Source organism: Solanum dulcamara, chromosome 7 (assembly GCF_947179165.1).
Source record: "Solanum dulcamara chromosome 7, daSolDulc1.2, whole genome shotgun sequence".
Taxonomy (NCBI): Eukaryota; Viridiplantae; Streptophyta; class Magnoliopsida; order Solanales; family Solanaceae; genus Solanum; species Solanum dulcamara.
Genome location: NC_077243.1, coordinates 3,522,839 through 3,548,577, shown reverse-complemented (window position 1 = coordinate 3,548,577; position 25,739 = coordinate 3,522,839). Strand labels below are relative to the sequence as shown.

Sequence of the window (25,739 nt, the reverse complement as noted above, 5' to 3'; positions counted from 1 at the left end):
ATCCAATGTAATGTAATTAGTCTTTACCTAATCAATTTAGCCTTAAATCATATAAATAAAGCCAGTGTTATTTTTGCGATCAAAATAAAAGGAGGCGACAATCTGCATGCAACCCGAGCTATCAAATTACAAAATATTAAAATTTTGATTTTTTGATTATTGAAATTTTAGAAAAAAATATAAATTGAATTATTTTAATTCAATTTGAGTTTTTGACACGTAGCATTGTGGGGACTATTTTAGTATTAAAGTTGACACTAATGATGAAGGGGAAGAAAATATTAGGCGTGGAAGAAAAAAATGAGGGGAGGCGTAAAATAAATTGGATGATCAGACGACATTTCACGAGTTGGACAATTTTATCTAAAAAAAAAGAAAGTATATTTGAACCATTTAATTAAGAGATAAATAGGTAATTTGAATTCTATTATGTCGTTATTTTATATTTCTAAAATATGAAATTAATTTGTATACAGAAGCTGGGCTAGTGATAAATGAAATGATTGAGAATTATGAAATTTTTTATTTTCATCTATTTTATCTTTAATAAACACAGGTTGCCCAAACACTATAGTCACTTAAAAAAATCTCCCCAAGCCATAAGATGGTTAAGAAATCAAAAGGTTTATTGTCCCCAAATTAAAATTACATACTTTTATCTTTTAATCCGTGTGGTTCGCTCACACCACATACATCTTTGGATGGTTGTTATTATCGTATTTTATTTTTATTGTTAGTTTAAATATAATTTTTATTTTAATTATTAGTTAAAATTTATTATATTATATTATTTAAATTTAATGTTAGATAACGATAAAAAAAATTAATTTTATGTAACAATCAATTTGATGCAATCACATAGTTATGTTAATTTTTTTTCTCACATTTTATCTTTTAACTGTATATTTTCACAACCATCCAAACAAAGTGGTAATTTCTTTTATAACTGTAGTTTTCATCTAAGAGAGTTTCTCACAACACGACACCATTTTCGATCTGATTAGCGTTTGTCTCGTTCCATCTACAACAAGACACGCACACTTCAGCTACTCCCTGTCTCTATCTCTTATCAAAACTATAATTTCAGGCGGTGGACCTGAATATCTGTTTCTACACGGCCCGATTTCAACAACTAACTTTCCCCATTTCTCATTGAAACTTCAGATTTCGGAACTGCTGCTGCAAGTTTTACAGGTATCTGCTCTTAACTCAACTAGCTATTCAAACTGTCTGTCAAACTGATATTGGGAATTATCGGGGTTTTTTTATAAAACCCCTTTAATTATTGAATTGACCCGTAGCAAAGAAGTTAATGTTTATCGCTTTAAATAGTTGATTAGAGTTTCAAGAATTAGTCTTTAGCTATGATTTTCGACTATCGGCACCTTGAATCCGTGAATGAAGTGATTTTGGAGAGAAATCATGACCTAGGTATTTCTTGTTTTGGCTTTGCGCAAGCTGGGGGTATTTCATATTGTTGATTTTCCTTAATGCAGTGGTTTGTGTAAGGATTTAAGTGGGTGACTTCCTTCTGGTAAATGATCTGAGGAGGAGGGTTTTTTGAATGGCTATGGTTAGCAAAACCAGAAATATGCTGGAGGGTCTGGTTAAAGATGGGTCGTTTAAATGGTTAACCAAAACCTCGAGTTCACTTGATGAAAATTTAGATGAGATGGGGTCTTCATCCACTGGCAAGAGCTGGTTGCCAGAGCTATCTCCTGCTGCAAATGTAGTTATCCGAAAATGCTCAAAGTAAGCTTCCGATTCTTTCTTGTCTTTCAGGCTTCTGCAGTTTTAGGTGAATATAATCTGCCCAATACCAAACCGGACTTCTATCTTGTTTAACTGAAATGTTGCATCAAGATATAATGCAGTAATTGTTAACGATATTGATTTTCTATAATAGATTCAGCGAGGAAGCTAATGGATGCATTTAGCTGGAACAAAAGTATTGAGTTGGTTGTCAAGTTCTAATTTAGATCGTGTGATATGAATAACTAAAATTTGATTGTATGCAGAATCCTTGGTATTTCCATGAGTCAACTTCAAGAAAACTTTGAGGCGGAGGCTTCTGAATCCATAAAGCATAAATCTCAGCATGCGAGGAACTTCTTGGAATACTGTTGTTTTAGGGCTCTTGCCTTGTCTATACAAGTAAATGGTTACCTAGGCGACAAACAGTTTCGACGCCTTACATTTGACATGATGGTTGCATGGGAGTTTCCAGCAGCTTCTAGTCAGCCTTTTGCCAGTGTATGAATTACTTTTCCATGTTTTCCTTCATTCTACAGAATGGTTATAGTTTGTTGAACACTACTGAACCTTGCTAGGTTGAGTGGACTATTCATGAAATCCTTGACTGGTCCATTAGTCAATCATTGCTTGTTGTCCTCTGTCTTCTGGGTTGTTGTCTGACTTTTAATTTAATTATAGATGGATGAAGATGTCACTGCTGGTGTAGAGGCTTTTTCCCGTATTGCTTCAGCAGTTCCTATAATTTCCAATGCGATAGTTACTGATAGTATTTTCAGTGTGCTTACGTCATCAACAGGCGATCGACTTCTATTCTCAGTCTACGACAAGTACCTGACTAATTTGGAAAGGTATTACCAACTTTGGTGCTTTATTACTTGCAATTTTTTTGAGTTAAATGCTTTTCGAGTCTTATTCGTCTCTATGTTTTGCTGCCTCGGTGTGTGGATCTTCTTCCAACTGATTTCTCAGATCTTATGTTATAGCGACAGATTTTCATTTCTAACCTGGGTAATGTAATTGAGGCAAATAACACAGGACATTTATATCTCCCAACACATGACATAGGCGCTCGAATTAACTAAGGGATCACAAAATGCTGTTTAGCAATGTTATTATATATCCACATGATTTAGGTACTATATAAACTGCATTCATGTTGCCAATTTCTGAGCATCCTGCATGTTACCCTTGGTGGTATGCTGTAACAGCAAGTAGATCTGGTATATTATAAAGCACATTGGAGGCTGAGTTGAAAAGGTTCCTCACAATGCTTAGAAGAACTGATCCCCCTTCGGAAAAAAGAAAAGACAGAGTTGACACTTAGAGAAGCTATACTGGAATACGTTCCTGTTTTTAAGATGTTTAACAACTATGTTCTTAGAGGAAGAAGATTGGATTAAGACCTTTTCTCTGGACAAACATCCATAAAATAAGTGAACAAATACCCCTCTATTTGTGCTCCTTCTACTTTTTTTGGGGGGGAATGCTTAAATTATAGATTATAAGCTTCTTTTGTTGTCATTTATATCTTGCCTAGGTTCAAGTTGAGAGAGGAGTGCTAAGTTTAAACGTAGTGGCATGGGTGTTTTGTCTGGGAAAACTATTCTATAAGCCTATGTGTGCTTGCATTGGGTTGCCCTGTAGTTCATTATTGTCGAGTAATGTTATCGTAGTGGTGAGATAGTAGTGGTCTTTTTAGTTACTTTGAAATGAAGTGATGTGATTCTTAATGCATATCTTCTCTTTAATGTTTCATTACAGTATCTTATGAGCAGCCCATCCATAATCCTCGGTTGAGAATATTGCTTGTTTGGGAACTTTTTCAGGGCAATTAAAAAATTTAAGAACCAGTCCGAGTCATCCCATCTGTCTTCCTTACGTACAACAAGAGGGGAGAAAATTCTGGAGCTGGACGGGACCGTGACAACACAGCCGGTGCTTGAACATGTGGGAATTTCCGCATGGCCTGGTATGTTTTTTGCGGGTAGTGATGGTTTTAATTGCTTGAAATCTTATCTCCAGAGCAGAAAGGAATGATATCACTTAGCATTTAAGCGGATTACGTGCATCTATTAGCCTATTTGATATGTTTCGTGGTCATGTATTTGTGATTTTCAGGTCGGCTAACTTTGACAGATCATGCTCTCTACTTTGAGGCACATCGTGTTGTGTCTTATGACAAGCCAAAGTTATATGATCTGTCAGATGATCTAAACCAGATTGTTAGACCCGAACTAACTGGACCATGGGGCACAAGACTCTTTGATAAAGCAGTCTCGTACAAATCAGTTTCCTTGTAAGGCATGACACATGATGACTCCTATGTGGGTCATACTTCTCTGCAGAATCTTTCGTATTTCTTCTACCCTATAAGATATTTCTAGTTCAAGCGACCTCCAAATTTGTTAATGGTCTTATGTAAATGTTGTAGGTCAGAACCTGTTATAATGGAATTTCCTGAGCTTAAAGGACATACACGTCGTGACTATTGGTTAGCTATTATTCGGGAAGTTCTACATGTGCATCAGTTCATACTTAAATTCCAGATTACTGGAGTTGAGCGTGATGAGGCTCTTCTGAAAGCTATATTTGGCATATTGCGAGTACAAGCCCTAAAAGATATGAGCTCTAAACATTCACTTTGTTTTGAGGATCTTCTTATGTTCAACGTATGTGATCAGCTTCCCGGAGGAGACCTAATACTAGAAACAATTGCAAATAGGTCCACTGTGAGGGCAATGGAGCGGACAAACTCTCCCAAACCTAGAAACAGAATGTACTCAATTTCGGCTTCAACCTTGGCTTCCAACCTGGGCTTAGTTTTTGGGACAAGTTCTCATGTTCCTAATGAGCCAGGAATTGTTGTGGGTGAAATTTCTGTGGGGGAGATGACTCCCTTGGAAAAAGCAGTTAAGGAATCCAGAAGCAACTATAAAAAGGTGGTGCAAGCACAAGCTACAGTTGATGGAGTGAAAGTTGATGGTCTTGACACCAATTTGGCAGTGATGAAGGTACTTATAAGTTATAACTACTGTGGCTACAAAATAAAAAGTAAGGTGGAAGAGGATAGATTGATTTTTTTTTGCCTTTTTATTGAGAAATCAGGAGTGGATCTTTACGAACTTTATGAAGCCGCCTTGATATTTTCATAGCACAATCTTTTGAACAGAATCATTGGAGTCTCTCTTTACAATGAATTTTCTTCTTTATGAGCTGTATCTTTTGAATTGAGTTACCTCACATACTAATCCTTGGAATTCGTTGACATGCAGGAGTTGCTCTCTCCTATGATGCAGCTTGGAAATTGGATTCTTTTTCTGGCTTACTGGGAAGACCCTTTAAAGTCCATGATTTTCTGCTCGGTTTTCTCATTCATTATTGTCAGGTAAGAGGTAGTTAGCTAATCTAATCTGTGTAATGGGCCATCACACTAAAAAGAGGACTTATTTGCATATGATTTTTGCTGGCATTCCACTATATCATCAACCTGTAGTTGTCTTGGGTATTTCTGTATAGCTGATTGCTTCTTCAGATATAGTGTGCTTTTTCTCTCAGCAAAGAGCTTCCCAGGGCGTGAAGTGCTCCTGGCTAGTGGGAGGGTAGGGGGAGAGTGGACGTAAACTTTATGCAATCTTACCCTTGGATTTCTGCAAAGAGGCTGGTTGTTCTCTCGTCTAATTATAGTAAATTTGTCTAGTAGAGAGTCCCTGACTTCTCTTTTCCCTAATTTTTGGTTTATTGTTGGGGTAAGCGATATGCTTTTAAACCAGATTTTTCTACCTTCACTCAGAGCAGTGAGATTGTTTCTGATTGAATCACCTTCTCTAAATTTGAGAATTGTATATTTGTTATTTTTATTGGAATTGGTGTGAGCATTATGTAATGTCTGTACATGACAGTTTTATGTTTCTTAGCCAAGTAAATTAAGGTGTATATCATTGTGGTCGGATTTCTTTGGTGGAATGTAATGACAAGAAGATACCGTTGTTCTTACCATTACCTTTCTCAAAAAGAAGATACCTTTGCTCTAGTTTCTTTTTTTTTTTACTTTTGATGAAGTAAAGATACTTTATTGATACTGGCATCCAGAAGATGCATAATTACAGAAGTTTTAATGACTCATATGCAAAACTCAGGAACCAGAAAAACAGATTTACACCTGTTACATCCCTGTGTAGTGTGTATACACCCCCAAAAAGAAGGTTCAAGAGCATATCATTGATCTAATTTCATGTGGCTTAACCTCCATTGATTGATAAAGAAAAGTATCATCTACCGGTCATTTTTCTTTTGATAAGCCATAAATTTTTGTTACTGAACACCATGCTGGTGTCAAAAGTATATACGAGGAATTCGTTGATTAAACCCTAGTTAACCACAGAAATCTGCCAACTAAATATACAACATGATAGTATTCTCTCATATGTAAAAAGTGAAAGTGAAATGAAAAACGCTCTTTTAATGCTTTCTTCATCTTTCTCGCTGTCATGTCACAGTTATTTAATTATAATTGCCTCCATCAAATATGTCAATTGCAACTATAAATAGAATTCTTGTATGGATTGATTTCCGGAAGGACCTAAGCATATCTGGATCATCTGTATCTTGGCCGTTGAACATAGTAAACTGAAAAGTAACTGAATGCTTTGTGCCTTATCATGGTTTCGTTCTGTCTGATTAGATTCCTTGTTTATCAGTCTTTTTAAGTCCTTAGAAACACCTTGGTTCTCAAAATTCATTGCTCTGTTCCGTTTATATGTGGCATTTCCAAATTCCAACTAAAAGCTGGTCTGATAGTTTTAGTTGAACTGCCTTTGGTGTTCTGGATGTTGTGTTTCCTTGTACAATCCTTGCATGGATGGAATTTCTTGAAAATGTGGTGGTTGAAAAAGATTCACTGATGTTCTCTCTCTCTCTTTTTGTTGGTTGCAGAGGATGGCTGTGCTATGCCTTTGCACTATTGCTCACATTTTTTGCTGTCTTTTTGGTGATAACTCGCTGTTTAAGTCAAGGCAAGACAGTTGATGAACTAAAAGTAATGGCTCCACCTCCAATGAATGCCATGGAGCAACTTTTGGCTGTTCAAAATGCAATATCTCAAGCTGAAGAATTAATCCAGGATGGAAACATCGTTCTTCTCAAATTTCGCGCTTTACTTTTGTCCATCTTCCCACAGGTTTGTGCAAATTTTACTTGTTTTCTACTTACTAGAACAATCTTATTAGGAAAGTTGTTAAGTAATTAGAGGTTCCTTACTGTCATGAATGAAACCAAGCCTTGTGGTTACTGAACCATACTCTTTTTTTATCTAAAAGTTCTCAAGTAATTAGAGGCTGAACCAGGATGACACAATGAGACAATCCTGCATGTTTCCTTCACATGACAGAGTTGATCTTGTAATAGGAGTTTGAAACAAGATGTATTTGCTTGATGTGATTAACATTTTCGCATTGTTATTTGGATCTAGATAATATGAATTGTGAATTTATACCGTGTTCATCATTTCAGGCAACCGAGAAGTTAGTGGGTGTTTTTTTGGTCTCGGCACTAATTCTGGCATTCTTACCTTTGAGATACATAATCCTTCTGACTTTCCTGGAACTCTTCACAAGATATTCACCTATTCGGAAAGCAGGCACAGAAAAATGGACTAGAAGACTAAGGGAGTGGTGGTTCAGTATCCCGGCGGCTCCTGTAGTTCTTGAAAAAGCCAAAGAAGACAAAAAGAGGAGATGATGAAAATCTTTGTACATAATCAAAGATCCATCTGCGGAGCCATATCCTAGTATGCCCTGTGGCTGTAAGTTTGTATTATATGAGAGAAATTAAAGATGAAACGTTATTGGCCTTGAGAGGTCTCCATTAACGTTTGCTGTTGGTGCTGTATCGCTGTTTCTGGGTGTTGGAAACTTATTGTGTGTTGTATCCCATCAATCATGGGTTGTAGATCGGATTTCTTTTCAACAGTTTATCTTTAAATCATCTAGAAAAAGATTGGCAGAGTTAATTTGAGATTTTCATCATTATCCTTTGATGGTCTTACTGTTCTCAGAGAAATTGCAATAGCAAAATCAGCAAACGGACAAGGATTCACAACCATATAAGAGTGTACAGCAACCTATCCAATGTAATCGTGGTGTGTGTGTTGATTTTATCCCTACTAAGTTAAGGTAGAGAGGTTCGCTAGACGTATTCATGTAAGTGTACCAGAAATGGAATTTATGCATTATGCCAATATATCAACCATAAAAATTGTAGAGTTGCAAAAGATGAAAGATATATTATTAACTCCAGACCACAAAAGCTAGTAAAGAATGATCAAATGAATACCAAATTCAAACTCATCAAAATTCCCCTCAAAACAAACCATTTATTATACAAAAAAAATATATATATATATTTTAAGATTCAATTCAAAAATCTGGAAGCTCCTTCATGCTTTCAAACGACGAAGACGGAGAAGAAGTGATGGAGGATTTCATAGTAGACTCAATGTAGAAGAAGGAATCCGTATAACTACAGAGCGGGTCATGAGTTGAGCACAAGAAATCCAAGCTATCTCCAAAATCATTATGAATATTCTGACTATATGCATCTCCATTTTCACTAGTATTAGGCGGATCAAAAATGGGTTGCCCAGTAGGAATGCAACAAGGAAATGATGAATTAACCACGGCGGCATTACAACTGCTGTTGTGATTTTCATCTGAATTAGAGTCAATTTCATGATAATTAGTATCTGAGTCAGAATTAGGGTGATGATGACTGGAAAGGCCAGTGAGTTTTTGGACTAATGACATGAAATCACACGGATTGGTATGAATTATTTTGGGCGAATGAGTATAAATTATAACTGGATGATGCCGCTGCTGGTGTTGGTGCTGAGATTTCTTGATGTAACAAGAGTCCTTGTTGATCTTCAATGGAGAGATTGGAGGCCTCATGGTAATTAGTACTTAAAACTGAACTTGTAGAATGTAGGCAGTAAATGCTTATATAGAAAATGGTGACAAAAAAAAAAACCTCACATAGGTAAATGCTTATCTATAGGTATTTACACCCAATCATGTAAATTTGCTATAGTTAAATAATTTAATAAGATCATAATACATTATAACTAGAGTAAAGCGCTAAAAAATTATGTATAAACATATTTCATGTAAATTTTTACCTAGATCGTATATGAGAGTATAGTGGATGATTGTTAGGAGGAGGATGTTACAGTGTCAAATGCAGCTGATTTGTAGGGAAAATGAGGTGACTTAGTTTAGGCCAAGGAGACATCATGCTCTCATAGGACTTTTTGCGTGTGATATGCTTTTTAATACAAACGGATCTTATAATTATAAATTTATAGAGAAATTATAAGTTATTTATGCTCAATCTTGTTCAACTTTAATTAAAAATATATTATGTTACACTGAGAGTGCACACGTATAAATTAACAAAAAAAGGAGTCCAAAATAAAATAGTCAAACTTGTAACAATAATATTGAGATGGATTGATTTTCACTATTGTGCCTCCTCATATTCGTTGATATTGAGATAAATGCTTAGTATGAGTTTTATCCTAATATAAAAATATATGAGTTCTTCTATGCTATGTCCTAGGTACCTACAACTCTTTTGGTTGAGAATAAGTTATTCAGAGATTATTATTTCAAGATTGTCATCCACCTTTAATGTGGGGGTATAAATAAGGAAATATTACTTAAATACATATATTATGTTATGATAATCTCTAAAAATTCTTTATCATTTAAAAAAATTCAAAAATTCATTTTCGGATACATCACTCATCTCTCGCTGATACATCCTTATCTCTCTCTCGGATACATCACTCCTCTCTCTCGGATACATCCCTCCCCAATATATCTGATGTCCTATCCCCTCTCTGATACATCTCTATCCCCTCTTTGATACATCCATCTCCTATGTATCCGGCAGTCCAGTAATGTGATATATTCAAAATTCATAAATTTTAATTAAAGAATTTTTGTAATTTGAAAATTAATAGAGAAATAATATAGTTAGCTTTAACACTATGAGATTTATATAAATTATAGACACTACAATTCTGAGATAACTAATCTTAGAATTTCTACAATTTTATTCCAACCAAATATAAAATAACATAGCAATTGTCTTTTGTTGGATTTAGTTCGGTTCGATTTGTTTCTGTAGACCCGATCCAATTCGTCCAAGTCGGTTAAAACCTAGCCCATTACACCACAAGCGCGGCATGTCAACTAAGAGTCCATTTGGATGGATTTTAAGTTGGTCAAATCAACTTATAAGCCTCTTTTTAGCTTTTGAACGTGTTTGTCTGTCATAAATGAAAATTTAGGATTCCTAACTTTTTTTTAAGTGCTTAAAGCAACTTTATTTTTATTTGACCATAAAAATTACTTTTATATCCTTTATATTTTAACTAAATTCTCAAACTATCTTTTTTATTCTTTTAACCCTAAAATTTAAACACTTATTTTCAACATAAGCATTTTTATTCAAACACGCAACTGCTTATTTATAAAATTTTTTTTTTTTTTTTAATTTTAAGACTCTTATAGAAAAAAAAAGAAAGTATAAATACGTATAGAAAACAGCTCGTTTCTTCACTTTCCACCGCCACGCATTTCTATTTCTGACTTCACCGCCGCCCAACTCTGATCTCCGATCATCTATCGCCTGAAGTTTCTCAGTATTTCCGATTTAATTGCTTTCTTAACCACTATGGTCAGTTTTTTCTTCTTCTAGTATTTGTTCTTTCTTGTAGAAAAGGGAATCTTTATGGTTTGTATTGTCTTCCACTGAATTCTTGACCTAGTAGCTTGTAATTTTTATTTTCCAATGGTCGTTCCTTTGGGTTTTCTTCTTTTCTTTTTCCGACTGAGTTTTATCAATAAGGGGCAAGTGCTGGAAGAGGGAAAAATGGAGAATTCGTGATATTTGAGCTTGAAGATTAAAGATAAGTTGAACTACATAGGGCTAAATGTTTAAATATTTATCACTTATCAGCTCTTATTCCGAATTGAAATGTACATATGTAGGTCAATTTATTGTGGTAGGCTCATCATTAGTTACTGAGCAGAGTCTTAGCTTGATCCGGCCTTCACGTGTCTATTTTATTCTTTAGTATGTGCATTAACCCCACCGGATAAACTAACCACTTTTTCATAATTCCTAGTTTCAGGGCGTTATATTTTATGTGCCTGGAACATAAAATTGTGAAAGTATAGAGGAAATTGAATTAGTTACTTGGTTTGAGCCACAATTTGGTCATTTTGCCACTTTTTGTGGGGGAGGGGGGAGGGGAAGGTGGAATGGGTTGTTGTGTTGCTAACACGGTTCCCTGAGATGTAAATGTTGCAAACTCATTCTATCTCTTAGTTTTGAGAATGTATGATTGCTTTTTCTCTAAATTCCGGTTTTCATTCTTTTGTAGGACGGCCAAGTTGGAGATGGTAGTATATTGGTGCTTGTCGAGGATGTTATGGTACCAATTAGTGTGGTATACAATGCAATCAGTATCTTGAAGAAAGAGGGAGTTGAGAAGTTGGACCCTATGATTGTTACTCAAGCTTCAACCCAGAGTAAAATTCTCTCCCTAATGTCTGCTAAGTGATACTTCTCTAGCCTGCTTATCATGAGTGACTTTTTATTTACTGTGTAATATTCTGCTCACTTCTTGTCAGCAGTCAGATGTTTATTTCTTCATCTTTGGGATGTGCTAATATACATGATGATACTGTTTGCTAGTCTTTATGGATTTTATGATTCTCTTGGCTTCTCTCTTCTTAAGTTCGTTCCTATCAAAGAAAAAGTTTGTTGCTATGTTTACACCTATCAACAAAAGATTGATATTGGTTAGGAAACAGAAGAATAGCTCTTCTTTACCATAATTATGCCTTAAAAACATGAACTTGGGGTTTTTTTTGTCCTTTTTTTTTTTGGTGTCTGTATGAGAGAGAGTGCGAGAAAGAGAGAAGCATGTGTGGAGAAAGAAGTTCTCAAGTTCGTCAGGAAAGAGAGCAAACTCGTCTTCTTCCTATTCTGTGCGACCTCTACATAATTATCTTGTACCTCTATTTGATAAGTGCTTGTCCTTGGCCCATGATGATGTATTCTTTTTCCTGGGTTAAAGTCTGGTTATTACAGGTCTGACATCAGTGGAGTCTGCATCTAGGGATATTGCTGCTCTCATCTGTAGGTCCCTTGAGTTTCCTAGTGATAAAATGTGTGAGGACATCTTGAGAGTGTTGAAGCCAGGTGGAACAGTCCTACTTAGCCTAAGTTCTCAATCAGTCTCGAAGGTGAGTGAAATGTCCTTTCTGTACATATTTTTTTCGTGGAGAATTTGTGTGGGCTCTGAATTGTCCTTTCCATCTGTATTGCAGGCGAACTCCACCCACGAGCGCAAGTTATTGTTGGCTGGATTCTCTGATGCTCAGTCATCTGAAGCCGGCCACTCTATCGTGGTTAGTATTTCATCCATGTGCCTTATATGTTGTTTCTTTTCTTCCTCTGCATGATTGCCCCTTCCTTATTACTTCCTTATTTTAAACTATGATAACACCTCGTATTATAAATGAAGAAGTTGTCATAAGATTCTTAACAGTTTTTTCATGGCATTAGAATCATTCAAGGCTTTATTGTTATTGGTGTGGTGCTACTCTAGGCACTGATAAGTGATATTATTATTCAGTTTTCAACTGCAATCCATGGCTTTATTGTTATTGGTGTGGTGCTCTCATACACTGATGTTCTTTAAGAAAGCCTTGAAGTTAGTCTTCATAGGTACATTATCTAGCGTTTCATAGTAGTCTTTTTGGGTTGTTTATATATTCTTTGATGGTCCCACCTTTGAGATTTGGAGAATCCCTAGTTTTACAGAACCTCCACTTGTCCAAAGGATAAATTGAGCAGTCAAATGAAATGGGCCCAAATGAAAAATGAAGTGGAATGCAATTAGAGGATTCACAAAGCCAGCCCTAATTAATTTGGGATTGGGGCATATATGTTGTTGTAAAAAAGCCTTGAAGTTATTGATCTTGACTTTAAAAAGTCGTATGGCTGATTTAATCTGTCAACAGATAACAGCAAAGAAACCTTCATGGAAAGTTGGTTCATCCTTCTCTATCAAGAAAGTCACGAAAAGTTTACCGAAAGTTCAGATTGATGATGATTCCGATCTCATCGATGAGGATAGCCTTCTCAGTGAAGAAGATCTGAAGAAACCTCAATTGCCAAATGGTAAGATAAGTGCAATAAGGTTGTTTATCTCCGACATTATTAGTTTTTCAGTAGTATATTGCACTCAATTTATTGCACACGTGCAGTTGGAGATTGCGAAGTTGGAAAAACAAAGAATGCATGCAAAAATTGTACTTGCGGACGTGCTGAAGCCGAGACTAAAGTGCAACTTGGGCCAACTGCTGAACAACTGAATAATCCTCAGTCTGCTTGTGGCAGTGTATGGTTTCTTCTATATTGATTTGTCATATAGTAGATTACTCTTGTTGTGAAACTAGTAGATCCCTTTGGGAAGCAAGGGAAGTGTGATATTTCCAACCGACTTAATTATAGCGGTTCCTTCTGATCCTATAAAATTCAAAAAAGAATTGGATGCTATGAAAGTAAGAAGGGAGCTAAATCATGGGTTTCATTGGACACGATTTGTTACGGCCAACACGGTTGTTCCTATTTCATTTTCTTATTTTACGCTCTAAAGCACTCTAGTTTTATAGGAGCGAGTACATTAGTGAAGTAGTTTCTGCAGGTAAATTGAAACCTAGTGCACGTTGATTGTCATTATTGCTAAATTTGTGTCATTTGGTAGTTGATTGATGTTTAATTTTAATAGTGTGATTAGCAGACAGCTGAACAACTAGTCGGTTTCTTCCTTCATCCTTATCATTCTTGATCTTCCTTTGAGTTTTGCATTTGGTTTTCTTTTTTATTATGTTTTTTGGGTGACGTCTTCTATGTTTACAGTGTGGTCTAGGTGATGCTTTCCGTTGCAGTACATGCCCTTATAAGGGTCTTCCTCCATTCAAACTTGGTGAAAAGGTACATGTCAAGCACAAGCTATATTTCTGTTATTTTCTCTGTGAGGTAGATTGTGTTATAAACTTATACAGGAATAAGTATCTATTAATATATCTATTACTTACCAGAGTCCAGAGGAAAAAGATTGCAGTATACGGGAAGGCAACAATTACTAACATTTTATAGTTTTGACGCCAGTGTTAATTACAATAGGACTATAAGTTTTGTATGCACTATAAGTTTCACTTTGAGAACATGTGGAAAAAGTGTTGCAAAGGGGTGGTGGGGTAAGGCGTAGAACTTCTAACTTGTGATGTTTGGGAAACAAACATAATATGAGAAGAGAATGATCAACTCTGTAGAATGTTTGTTATTACATTCATCGATACAAAGATCAAACTGTTAAGTTAATCATTTGAGTTGTTTGACATGTGGTGCATCTTCATTTGGCCATAGATAGGCATTCAAGTTCTCCATCCGTTGGTCACTTGGCAGCATAATGCATTCTTTTTTCTAATTGATCTGATAAATGATTGAGATATTGATGTTTTTTCCACCAAATCTGACTTGGACATTTAAAACGACATTCTCTCTTACCTTCTTGGATCTCATCTGGTCATTGATCATGCTGTTACTGTTGTTTCATTTGAATTCTAAATGAATTAAATTTTAGAGATCAACAGCTTTTGAAAGAAGAATCTCTAAGAAATATATGTAGTGAATTCTTGGGGGTAGCTAATATCTTCATTATAAAATTCTTGATGCCTATCCAGCTCGATAGTTTATATTGAACATTGTTGGAGCCTTGGCCATCAAACTGATGCTACTGAGGATTTGGTTGGTTGGTAAATGTGAATCATTATCCAACATTATCATTTAGAGCCATGGCACTTGATTAGGTGCTTCACTGAGGGATGATTTAGGGGAGCTCTGCTCTTTGTTGATTTCATTATTATGCTCATGTTTGCATTGTGATGGGATTGTGAGAAAGTCTGACACCATCCTCTCTCCCCTTTGGCAGGTAACGCTTTCTGGGAACTTTCTTGATGCTGACATCTAATTCCGGAGGATAAGAGTCGATTGCAGGAACTGTTATACTGATGTCAAAGATTTGTTTGTTTCTCTTTTGGTTGATGTAAGATGAGTGAATACGTACTGCTGTCAAAGGGAGAGAGACAAATAGTGTTCTGTGAACTGCTGTTAGATCGCTCAGAGTTGTTTTAATAAACATGATTTTACATGACAGTATGCAAAGGTTTGGAAATGTACTTCACAATCTCTTGATCTGTTCTTTAAACCTCCCGTCGTTTCTTCCTTCCTCCCTCCCTCTGTTCTTCAGTAGTGTATTAACTCCATTTTGTTATACCTTTGCGTTATTTCTCACCCACAATTGAAAAAATTAACGTAAAAGAGTAACTAGACAATTCCACAATTTGATCATAATGACAACCAACGTGAAAAAACAAGAGCCAGCGATCAAAATAAATGCACTAGCGCAGCTAACTCGATCTAGATCAGCTAAAACAAGTAAAGCTAATAGGTTTCACGTGCTGAAAACTAGTGAATTGTCAAGTTATACAACAATGAGACATGTCATATGGGATCACACGTTCGAAGAGGTTGAGTATTTAAAACGGAAATAAGACCAAATCTAATGAAACGGAAAATTCAAGGGCTGAATATTGCTCTTTCAAGTCAAAATGGAGACAAAATCAGCTTAATAAAGTAAAGCAAATGGCCACTTGTATTTGAGATGCTAATACTCACCATCCCTTTGTTTAGTATTAGAGCACATGAAGCCGAGATTCCATTTCTCAGGTGCTTTCCAAAAGGTCTTGCTTATGAGGACTAACCCTTTCCGAGACAGCTCCTTAATGTAACTGCACCAAACTAGTGCCAAACACCTTTAACCTAGGTGGATCACCTCTGGCTGTCGGATAAGGCATTGTACTCAAAGTTGGAACTGAAGTTGCAAATTTAATACGATTCAGTAGTCCTAAATCAGGGGACCATTATCTACGAGATCTTTGGCTCCGGTCTTCTTCATCCCCTCCATCACCGTGGAAGCGAGCTCGTTTCTCCCTTTCCCTGCTTTCTCTTTTTTCTGCATGATAAGATTCAGATTCATATCTTTTTTGTCTTCTTTCATCTCTCCTATCATCATATTCCTTTGAGGTCACATCATCACACCTCCTAGATTTTCTCTCTGTAGCTTCCCCCGAGTCTTGTACACCATCATACCTCCTAGATCTTCTCTCCACATGTGACCTATCCAGATCATCATCTTTGTAATTACTTTCCTTTTCCTTCCGCTCTGACCTGCGCTGCTCGACATCTCTCTTATAATGATCTCTTGCAGTCGAATCTCTCTGCTCATGCCTTTCTATATCACTGATTTTTGCATTAGAATTTCTTGGATCTTTATCAGAGACTTTGACCTCTTCCTTGTAATCAGGCCACGGAGGCCGACCCCATTGGCCAGATCTTCCATCCTTCCTAGAATCTTCAACTTTGTCATGGGACCATCTCAAACTTCGATCTTCCGCAGCACCCCAGCCTGTGTTTGCAGCTCTCTAACAGCAAAAAAGAATAGGAATTTTAGTACCCTAAAAATATAAAAGATGTCTTAGAAGTTTAGAAAGCTAAAACTCTAAATATTGAAAGAGAGTCAATAGATAACAGAGCATTGTGAGAAAAGAAAAACTCTGCTTTCCTGTTTCACAATTACAGGAAAGTGGAAACTCGTATGATCACCTTAGTTAGTAAAGCTTCAAGAGAAGAATCAACAGACAATTTTGAAGGGAAAAAAAAGGTGCTGCTTCTCCAAAAGAAAAGCCGGAAAATTGCGCTATGCAAGGAAACTAGCAGCAGTTAAGGCCTAAGATCATAAGAAAGATAACCCAAATTTCTAATGAGCTGATGAGGAAAACCCCCAACTATGGAACAAAAGACGGTTAAATTTTGATATCCCATAGTATTCATTCCACTTCATTGACTGCTACTCGCTACCCACACCCTTGGGTGCAGAAGGACAAACAACTTTCAATTCAACATTCAACAGCTTGCTCAAGATATTAGTCAAAACTAGGACTATTGGAGTTTCACTACCTTTCATACTGAATTTCTATAAAATGGGAATGTTACCACCTAAATGCAATAATATCTAGAATTACACAATCAGAAGCGATTTTCAATCTTCTCCTCCCAGTACACTGGGATTAGACAGGGATTACACTGGGTATGTTGTTTTCTCCCAATAAACATGCCAAAGTCAAAATTGACAGAGGAGTGTGTGTGTGTGTGTGTTTCTAAACCGAAAGAGGAGTGTGTTTTACATCCTTAGCATCCACTCATACATTTAAAGGAGCCATTGCCACTATTACCACCTGGTAAAGCTGAAGTATATGGCTAGATACTTCCATTGAACTCAATTTACACAAACTAATATAGACAGACTGAACCCAAGCAACAAGCATTATACAAATTCAGAAGTGAAAACACTTTCCAAACTATTATCACAATACGAGATAAAATAATAATCACATTTACATAGAAGATGACATACAAGAACAAAAGGAAAGATTAAGAACAAACCTTCTCATCGTGAGAGAACTTGCACGCAGCACCACGATTGCATTCACCCCTCTGAAAAGAGCGGCAGACCCCTCGCTCCTCCCTCTTTTTCCTCTCCGTCTCTTCATCCTCTTCCTCTTTCTTTTTATAGTTGGAAACATGATCAACTCTGATTATTCTACCCAGAATCTGAGCACCGTTTAAGTTATCTACAAGTCCAATACCAAAAAAGTAAGATATGTAGTCAAAATATGTTGAACTATGTGACCTAATCTAAAAGCTTATCAGTTAAAGAAAGGACAAATCAAGCACTAGAAACTCTTTATAAGGTTGAAACTTAAAGAATAAGAGAAAGAGAGAGATAGAGACACACCCACAGCAAGATTTGTACTCCTTTGATCCTCGTAAGCAACAAAAGCGAAACCCTTTGACTTGCCTGTACCTTTATCTCTAACAAGATTGACATCAACAACCTCCCCATACCTAATTAACATCAAAGACCCCATAAGATACTTCTATTAGATGAAAACAAAGTGGGTAAGGCATGAGAAATCCTGAAAGTGTAAGATGACTTACTGAGCAAAAACAGCGAGGAGATCACCTTCAGTGAGGTCAAAAGGAATGCCGCCAACAAATACATAAGCTGAGTCTTTGTATCTGGCATGCCAGGATGCCTGATCGGAAATCCCTAAAGATGCTTCTTTTGCATTAATATTCTGAATACGCTTCACTAGCGTCAACGGATTCATTGCAGTATTTCAATTCCTCAAACCCTAATAAGTCCTTGAGTAATGCGAAAATTAGTTTATGATGGAGATATTAGGTAAAGTCATTATCTACTTATATCGAAAAAGATACATTGTTAGAATAGATAAACATGAACCGGTGAGAAATTCAGACGCTAATTAATCGGAAAATCGACGGAAAAATTAAAGTTTTTCAATTTCAATCAATCAAACAAAAGGCGTGGAGCAAAGGAAAGTATGAATAGAAAACCTAGGTTTTTAATTTGCTTAGAAAATCTAAGCTCCGGTAACCAATGGTCGGAGAAGGTGGATACCTGTTATCGACGGCGTGATTCGTATTTGGTCGAAACAGAAGCTGAGGCAGCAGAAGGGCTTCCTTCTTTGTTAATCCACGGAGTTCTGGAGCTGTTGAGTAGCTTTTGCGGAGAAAAAAGAACGAAAGGGAAAATGAAATTAAGGTCCCGTATGGTCATGTATTTTTTTGAAAAAAAAGTATTTTTTTTATTTTCGTGGAAAATATGATATTTCAAAATTAAAGTTGTGTTAAAGCTGATTTTGAATTTTCGCAAGTAATTTGAAGTGAAAATAGTTTTTATGGATGTTTTCCAAACTTCTTAAAAAAATGGAATGTGTTTTTCCTGAATTCAACATCGAAAAAAATAAATAAAATTATGGATGCACGGAAGATTACAGGTGAAAAAAATGCAACATAGTTATCTCAGTTAAAACTAGAGATCTTAAAATGTTAAAATTTCATCTAAGAGTGTCAAAAAAATATGAAAAATTGATCTAATCTAATTATACCTAATTGATTTATATCATTTTCTCAATAAAATCATGAATTTTTATTTAATCCTAAAACCTCCCCGAATAATTGATATAGAGTCCGTTTGGATGGGCTTAAAAAAGTAATTTTTATATATGAAGTACTTTTAGAACTTTGAAGTGCTGAAAGTTATTTTTATAAATAAGCAATTGAATGTTTGGATAAAAGTGATTAAATGAGGAAAATTATGTGAATTTTAGGGTTAAAAGAATAAAAAGGGTAGTTTGAGAATTTAGTTAAAATATGAGGGATATAAAAATAATTTTCATGGTCAAAAAAAAATACTTTAACCACTTAGAAAAAAAAGGTTAGGAGTCCTAACTTTTCATTTTTGACTGACTTTAAAAACTTTATGGCTTAAAGTTAGCATTAGACAAATACGTCCAAAAGCTAAAAAGGAGTTTTAAGTTGGTTTTGACCAACTTAAAGCACATCCAAACGGGCTCATAATCTTTTTAATTTATAAGAAACTTGAAATTTTTTTAAATCGAATCAAACTGAATAACCTTAAATATATGCAAATACATTTTATACATCAACAATATGCTAAATTTAATGTATACATATATTTTATTACATTTTTCAAATATAAATATAACTTATGTCCTAGGTCTTTAGTAACTAGACAACTTTAGGTATTTTCCCTTTAAGCTCTTAATTAACTAGGTTTAAAATTAAAAGATACTACCGTAATATACTCCATCAAATAATATTGCAAAATCTATGTAAACACTCATATTAAAAGATTTAGATCAAAGAATACGACAACAAGGTCTTACATTCTTGACTTCTTGATGAAGAGTTAAATTGTTTCTTCAAAAACACATTCGCGAAAGAAATGTTTTAATAATAATGTATATTGATTTGATACTTAAAAGTAAAAAAGTTGAAAACTAATCGAACCGTGCTGAAGAGAAATCAATATGAATTTAAAAAATAATAATCTAATTTTGATTATACATTATAAAATAGAAAAAATTACCAAATTACACACCTTATATTCCTATATTTTCAATTATTCTCTACCATTTGTAAAAAAAAATCAAAAATCCCTCTTCCGATACATAAGAATGATGCTGATACATCGCGATTTGATACATAAGTTCTTTTCATGATACATCGCTAGTTGATACAAACCAAACATAAAATATATCAGTGAAATATAAGTTTTACTGCTATTTTTGTTGTGTTCATGATATATTAAGTGTTATAAGTTGATTCATAAGTTTTATTGATATTACAATGTTTGGTTTGTATCAACTAGCGATGTATCATAAAAAGGACTTCTGTATCAAATCGCGATGTATCAACGTCATTCGTATGTATCAGAAATCTGGAAGAAAAAAAAGAAATTCAGATAATTACCAAAAAATCGAGATAAATTGTAATTGAGATTTTTCACCATGGGATTTAAGTAAAATACTCAAAAAGTTGGGATGACACCCAATTAACACCCCTAATCTCATCAATTAACCCTGGATGGGCTCTCAGGAAATATCTGAAGGAAAAATTACTTGATTAAGTGTTTTTTTAAAATTAATTATTGATTTTAGCGATATTTTTTATTTATTACCATTTATAGCAATACATAGCAATATTATGATAAATCTACACCTGTATTAAAAGTGAATTATGCATACAATATAAATGTTTTAAAATATATATTATGTTTGTGTAGTAAGAACTGACATAATATATTATAAGTCTATTAAAGTATGTGATAAATGTATTATTCATCTATAAAACTTGTATTATATATGTTTTATAAATAGTTCTCTGCAATATGTATTAAAATTGTATTATAAATATATTATAAGTGTTCAATAAATTTTTTTTATTGCTATAAATGATAAATATTTTCTTAATATTGTATATTTATGTAAGTTTCCCATATCTAAACCCAATGAGGCAGGCCCAGCCTACAAGACCATCCTGCCTTAACAAAGCAAGGTCCATTATCTTTTTATAATAAGATGTTAAATATTGTTACTTCGTTTTCTAAATTGTTTTAAATATTTTCTCTTAAATCGAAAATCTATCGAATAAGATGAACCGGGTAATTATACTTGCAATCTACCTCTACTATTTACAACAAAATGAAAGAAATATATACTATACAGTATACAAAGGCATTAATAAAGAAGAAATGAGTGGTTGGCTTTGCTGTATAACTACGTAGTATATGTGAAGCTATCGCAATTAATTGACTTTGGTGCTAATTAAACTAGACTAGAAAGGGAATGTAGGCCATGATCTTCATTTGTACCATCAATACCTCTAGTACTATTGCAACTTCTCACTAGTCCCTTCATCAATGATCTCAAAATACAATAAGTTCAATGTAAAGAATCTTAAGTATTAAATTCACTTGGTTTAAATTTTGTATTTTTCTCTGTCATGATGTGCTTTGTGACTTAATTAAATTTAGAGAAAAGGTTCTGATATACCTTTCAACTTTGTCATTTAGAACTGATATACCTCAATTATGAAAGTGATTCATATTTACTCCTATCGTTATACTAATGACTCGCATATACCCTTACCATTATAAAAGTTGCTCATGTATACCTTCCATCATTACAAAAATAGCTTAGATATACCCTTTTCATCTCAAGAAACTGAAAAAAAATACTTTTTAAATTTTTTAAAAATTTCATGTATGGGGTATATTTTTTTTTGAGAAAGTAAAAAAATAATAAAAAATATAATATCCATACATGTGATTATTTTTTTTAGCAAAGTTTAGGGGTACATGTAATTTTTTTCACGCATGAATTATTTTTTGACTTCTTTGATTATCATTACTTGAGTTTCTAATACTTATTTTATTTAATTTTTATTTTTTCATTCTTTGGTATAAATAAAAGAGAAATAAAAAAAAGTGTGAATGGAAAAAAGAGAAAAAAATTTAAAACTATTTTTTTGCAGCTATATTGTAATTTAAAACTATTTTTTTGCTACTATATTGTAATTTAATTTTTCTATCTATAAAAAAAAATTGGGGCATGTATAAAATAATAAACCGTTGAATCAAAAAATACCCCTATATGTATTTATTTTTTCAAATTAACCGTTGAATCAAAAAATAAATTATGTGTGAGAAAGATCAAATATACCCCTATATGTATTTATTTTTTCAATAAAAAATTTTTAAAAAAATAATTAATTTTCTCACTTCCATTAGAAGAAAAGGAAATATGTAAGCCATCTTTGTAAGGGTATATATGATATAAGTCACTTTTATAATGAAGAATATATCAGTTCTAAATAATAAAGTTGATGGGTATATATCCCCTTTACCTTAAATTTATTCATACTGTATCACGTTGGCACTAAAAGTGGCACATATTGTACATCCACTTTACTTTACCAATAGCTTCAAAAATATTCTCATCTTGTGTGTGGCCTTACACTTGATAATGACGAACTAATTCGCTGTTAGCTATTACATATATATACTCCTATATATATCACATTTTTTTTAACTCTTGGGCTTGCTTGATTGGAGAATATGTTATTTCAGAATTGTTATTTCACTTTTAATATGGGATGATAATAATAATATTACAATTTTGAAATAACTTATCCGGTACTGTTATTCTAATCTAATATGAAATAAACTTATTCTAAAATTAATTCCAAAATTAATTATCTCTTATCCCTTCTACCAAACCGATGCCTTAGAGCCCGTTTGGATGAGCTTAAAAAAATAACTTTTATGTATGAAGTGATTTTAGAACTTTGAAGTGCTGAGAGTTATTTTTATAAATAAGCAGTTGAGTGTTTGGATAAAAGTACTTAAATGAGGAAAATTATGTGAATTTTAGGGTTAAAAGAATAAAAAAGGTAGTTTGAGAATTTAGTTAAAATATAAAGGATATAAAAGTAATTTTTATGGTCAAAGAAAATGACTTTAGGCACTTAGAAAAAAAAGAGTTAGGAATCCTAACTTTTTATATTTGGCTGACTTTAAGAACTTTCTGGATTAAAGTTAGCATTAGACAAATACGCCCAAAAGCTAAAAAAGGACTTTAAGTTGGTTTCATTCAAACGGACTCTTAGTCATAATATTCAATCGGCACCAATACAAAAGTAAATCCACTAAAACAATGGTGGGGTTACATTATTTGTTCCTTCCTAGATTGATGTTCCCAACTAAATTTCACGGTTTGTAATCATAGATAAACAAGACTTAAATGAAAATGAATTAAGAACAAAATTAAACAAAGCTTCATTCTACTCAATGCCTCATAAAAAAAAATTACTAAAATTTGAACCAAAAACTACAAAAATATCATTAGTCCATTAGTATAAATCACCTACCATGGTCAAATCGATCAAACTAAAATTTTGAACTAATCTCTAATTATAAGGAATAAAATGGAAATAATAAACAGTTCGTATGAATATATTTAACAAAATATAATTAGTTGTAGTTATATAAGCAGACAAGAATCTTGAATAATGGCAGAGAAATGTACTATAAGCTTCTTGGTGATCGATCAAATGTTTTCCATGATGCTAATTGATTGAGGTGGTCCTGAAACTAGTGCATCCAGTAATTACACCAAGATAAGATATTATTAGGTATCCTTTTACTTATTTTTTATTTTTTTTAAGAAATAAAATTGTTACATTCTGTTGCAGTTTACAGTAATAATTGAGTTGATTTTCTGTACGTATGGTCACTCAATTAAAATGATTTTATGAAATAATAAATGAGTGATTGAACTAGAATTGTCATAGAGCAAACACAAAAAAAAATCAACGAGAGTTCAATATTTACTATATATATATAAAAAATAATTTTAATCATATATAAATTAAATAATGTAATTTTCAGCTAAAGGAGATTTGAATGAGCCTCCTCGACCCTACATGACTTTCCCTGATCATATAAGAAATCAACCCAAAAATATTTTGTCAAGAATTAATTTGAGATAAAAAAATTCAATTAGGAAATCAATGTCATATGTGTGAAATCGACATAATCTGTTACATTGGCGTCTTTCTTCTTATAATATATTCCAACTTTATATACTATTGAGGAATTATCAAAGTTATTCTAGTAGCTAGGTTTATTTTTATCCCATTTTCTAGAAAGAGGAACTTTCATTACTACGTACTACTCCATTCGTTTCATTTTATTTAATCTTTATATAAATAATAAATGCTCCATTTTATTTGTAAATTTCAACAAATCAAAAATGTTTTATTATCTTTTTCATATATTATTTTTAGTATTAATTAAATGATTACATAAATTAGGTAATAGTCAAATTAAAAAATTTAAAACATCATTAATAAAGTTAATTTAGTACTATAATACACATTTAATAAAGCTTTCTTAAGATATGAAACAAAGGAAATAATTAATTAATCGGCCACTAGAATACGATGTAAATATGCATTAATTAAAGCATAGTTAGAACAGTAAACAAAAATTAAGAACCCATGTGGACATTGTTGAATTGAACAAAATGTCTATGCCAATTGCCAACCTTTCTCGACCAGCTAGCGTCCTTCGATGGCTTCTGATTAACATGTCCAAAGGTTTCTGGATGCAATATCATATGTATACTTTTTCTCATGGATGTGTTTTCGGTTTCTCAATACTCAATGTTTGGCATCTCTATTGGTCGATTATATCGGAATTTGAGCGGGAAAAACACTAGCTTCCTAATAAAAGTGATTCTGAACTTAAATTTGAGATATCTAATTAAAAATAAATACGGTGCACCACAAGTGATTTCTTTTAGAGTACTAAAATCATTACAAATATTAAGTTTAGACCCCTTAATTTTAAATGTGTGATGAATTCAATGATAAATTTCCTAAAAGTTGAAATTATCAAATAATTATTAAATTTTTAGGCGCATCTAAATATATCAACAGGAAAATATTGATTAATCAATCCCACAAATCCCCTAAAAACTACAACTTGACATGATGTATCCATACATAAAAAAAGAAGTAACAGAACAAATTGCTATCAAGGGAAAGGAAAAGAAACAAAAAATGAATGACATTACAGTCAATGAGTCAATTGATTAATACTAAGGTTTTGAGAATAATGAAGGTAAAATTTGAAGAAAAAAATAAATATAATGGGACCCCCAACAGTTTACAGTACATCGTTATATTAGGCATATAATTAATAAAAATATAAAAAGCTTTATTTTATTATTCAGGTCAACCAAATTCCATTTTTAAAAAAAGTTCAATTAAGCTGCCATTAATACTTTTCTTGTGTTGACACTTTCTCTTGAACTCACCATAATATAAAGGAAATTAAAAGAAAAACTCGTAGAAGATAAAAGATAATGACATGCTTATTATACATTAATTAAGTTTAAATTGATGTTCATATCAGATTAACAAAATAATATACTAAAATCTTAACACTTTAAGACTTTACTAATAATGTCAAAAATTAAAGTTACCCCCACATGATAAAAGGACTAAAGTAGTGTTTGTGAGGGACATAAACCTTGTAGGTGAGTTTTTGAATAATAATACAATTTGGCTAAAATGAAGAATCTCTCTCTGTATATACGCACCTAATTATAAAGTTATGTAATTAAATTCTACATATTTTGTCTTTATCATCATATCATAATGACTTTTATTCACAGGTGACAGAAAAAACAACATAAATTAAAAGATAGTATTAATTGAATATTACGATTATAGAAAAAAAATGATTGAAAAAAGATAAATTGACTAATTCTTATTATTTAATTATTGGTCGCTATATCCTATTTTTAGCTAATTTTATATTTCTTTCATCT

At 33.4% G+C, this 25,739-nt stretch overlaps 4 protein-coding genes across 5 annotated transcripts; 2 read left to right on the top strand and 2 right to left on the bottom strand.

Moving 5' to 3' along the window:
* Nucleotides 1-966: 966 nt before the first annotated feature.
* On the top strand, nt 967-7,781 carry LOC129894973 (uncharacterized). Its single transcript, XM_055970577.1, has 10 exons — nt 967-1,194; nt 1,497-1,752; nt 2,019-2,253; nt 2,434-2,603; nt 3,582-3,724; nt 3,874-4,051; nt 4,187-4,766; nt 5,028-5,140; nt 6,688-6,931; nt 7,264-7,781. Exons 2-10 carry the CDS (start codon nt 1,565-1,567, stop codon nt 7,489-7,491), a joined length of 2,079 nt encoding a protein of 692 aa, XP_055826552.1. The 5' UTR covers nt 967-1,194; nt 1,497-1,564; the 3' UTR covers nt 7,492-7,781.
* A 374-nt stretch (nt 7,782-8,155) lies between these two features.
* Nucleotides 8,156-8,886, bottom strand: LOC129894972 (nuclear speckle RNA-binding protein B). The gene has a single exon (XM_055970576.1). The coding sequence runs from the start codon at nt 8,697-8,699 to the stop codon at nt 8,169-8,171; it is 531 nt and encodes a 176-aa protein (XP_055826551.1). The 5' UTR covers nt 8,700-8,886; the 3' UTR covers nt 8,156-8,168.
* Nucleotides 8,887-10,359: 1,473 nt separating this feature from the next.
* Nucleotides 10,360-15,100, top strand: LOC129894050 (anamorsin homolog). Its single transcript, XM_055969547.1, has 8 exons — nt 10,360-10,491; nt 11,201-11,348; nt 11,914-12,068; nt 12,153-12,233; nt 12,849-13,008; nt 13,095-13,228; nt 13,750-13,824; nt 14,825-15,100. The coding sequence occupies exons 1-8, from the start codon at nt 10,489-10,491 to the stop codon at nt 14,861-14,863; spliced, it is 795 nt and encodes a 264-aa protein (XP_055825522.1). The 5' UTR covers nt 10,360-10,488; the 3' UTR covers nt 14,864-15,100.
* A 215-nt stretch (nt 15,101-15,315) lies between these two features.
* Nucleotides 15,316-18,558, bottom strand: LOC129894049 (zinc finger CCCH domain-containing protein 25). Of its 2 annotated transcripts, none has more exons than XM_055969545.1 (5): nt 18,437-18,558; nt 17,953-18,159; nt 17,750-17,859; nt 17,398-17,585; nt 15,316-16,376 (listed from the first exon to the last, which is right to left on the bottom strand). In XM_055969545.1, exons 2-5 carry the CDS (start codon nt 18,123-18,125, stop codon nt 15,816-15,818), a joined length of 1,032 nt encoding a protein of 343 aa, XP_055825520.1. In that variant the 5' UTR covers nt 18,126-18,159; nt 18,437-18,558; the 3' UTR covers nt 15,316-15,815. The 2 variants fall into 2 exon arrangements, with proteins under 2 accessions (XP_055825520.1, XP_055825521.1); XM_055969546.1 differs by having other exon boundaries at nt 17,953-18,149.
* Nucleotides 18,559-25,739: the final 7,181 nt, after the last annotated feature.

Coding starts and splice junctions, on each gene's coding strand:
- LOC129894973 (XM_055970577.1), top strand. CDS start 1,565: ATGGCTATGGTTAGCAAAACCAGAAATATGCTGGAGGGTCTGGTTAAA. Junction 2,604..3,581: donor TACCTGACTAATTTGGAAAG/GTATTACCAACT, acceptor GAACTTTTTCAG/GGCAATTAAAAAATTTAAGA. Junction 5,141..6,687: donor TTCTCATTCATTATTGTCAG/GTAAGAGGTAGT, acceptor TGTTGGTTGCAG/AGGATGGCTGTGCTATGCCT.
- LOC129894972 (XM_055970576.1), bottom strand. CDS start 8,699: ATGAGGCCTCCAATCTCTCCATTGAAGATCAACAAGGACTCTTGTTAC.
- LOC129894050 (XM_055969547.1), top strand. Junction 12,234..12,848: donor AAGCCGGCCACTCTATCGTG/GTTAGTATTTCA, acceptor ATCTGTCAACAG/ATAACAGCAAAGAAACCTTC. Junction 13,009..13,094: donor GAAACCTCAATTGCCAAATG/GTAAGATAAGTG, acceptor GCACACGTGCAG/TTGGAGATTGCGAAGTTGGA.
- LOC129894049 (XM_055969545.1), bottom strand. CDS start 18,125: ATGAATCCGTTGACGCTAGTGAAGCGTATTCAGAATATTAATGCAAAA. Junction 17,860..17,952: donor CTCCTCGCTGTTTTTGCTCA/GTAAGTCATCTT, acceptor GATGTTAATTAG/GTATGGGGAGGTTGTTGATG. Junction 16,377..17,397: donor AGTTCTCTCACGATGAGAAG/GTTTGTTCTTAA, acceptor TTTTGCTGTTAG/AGAGCTGCAAACACAGGCTG.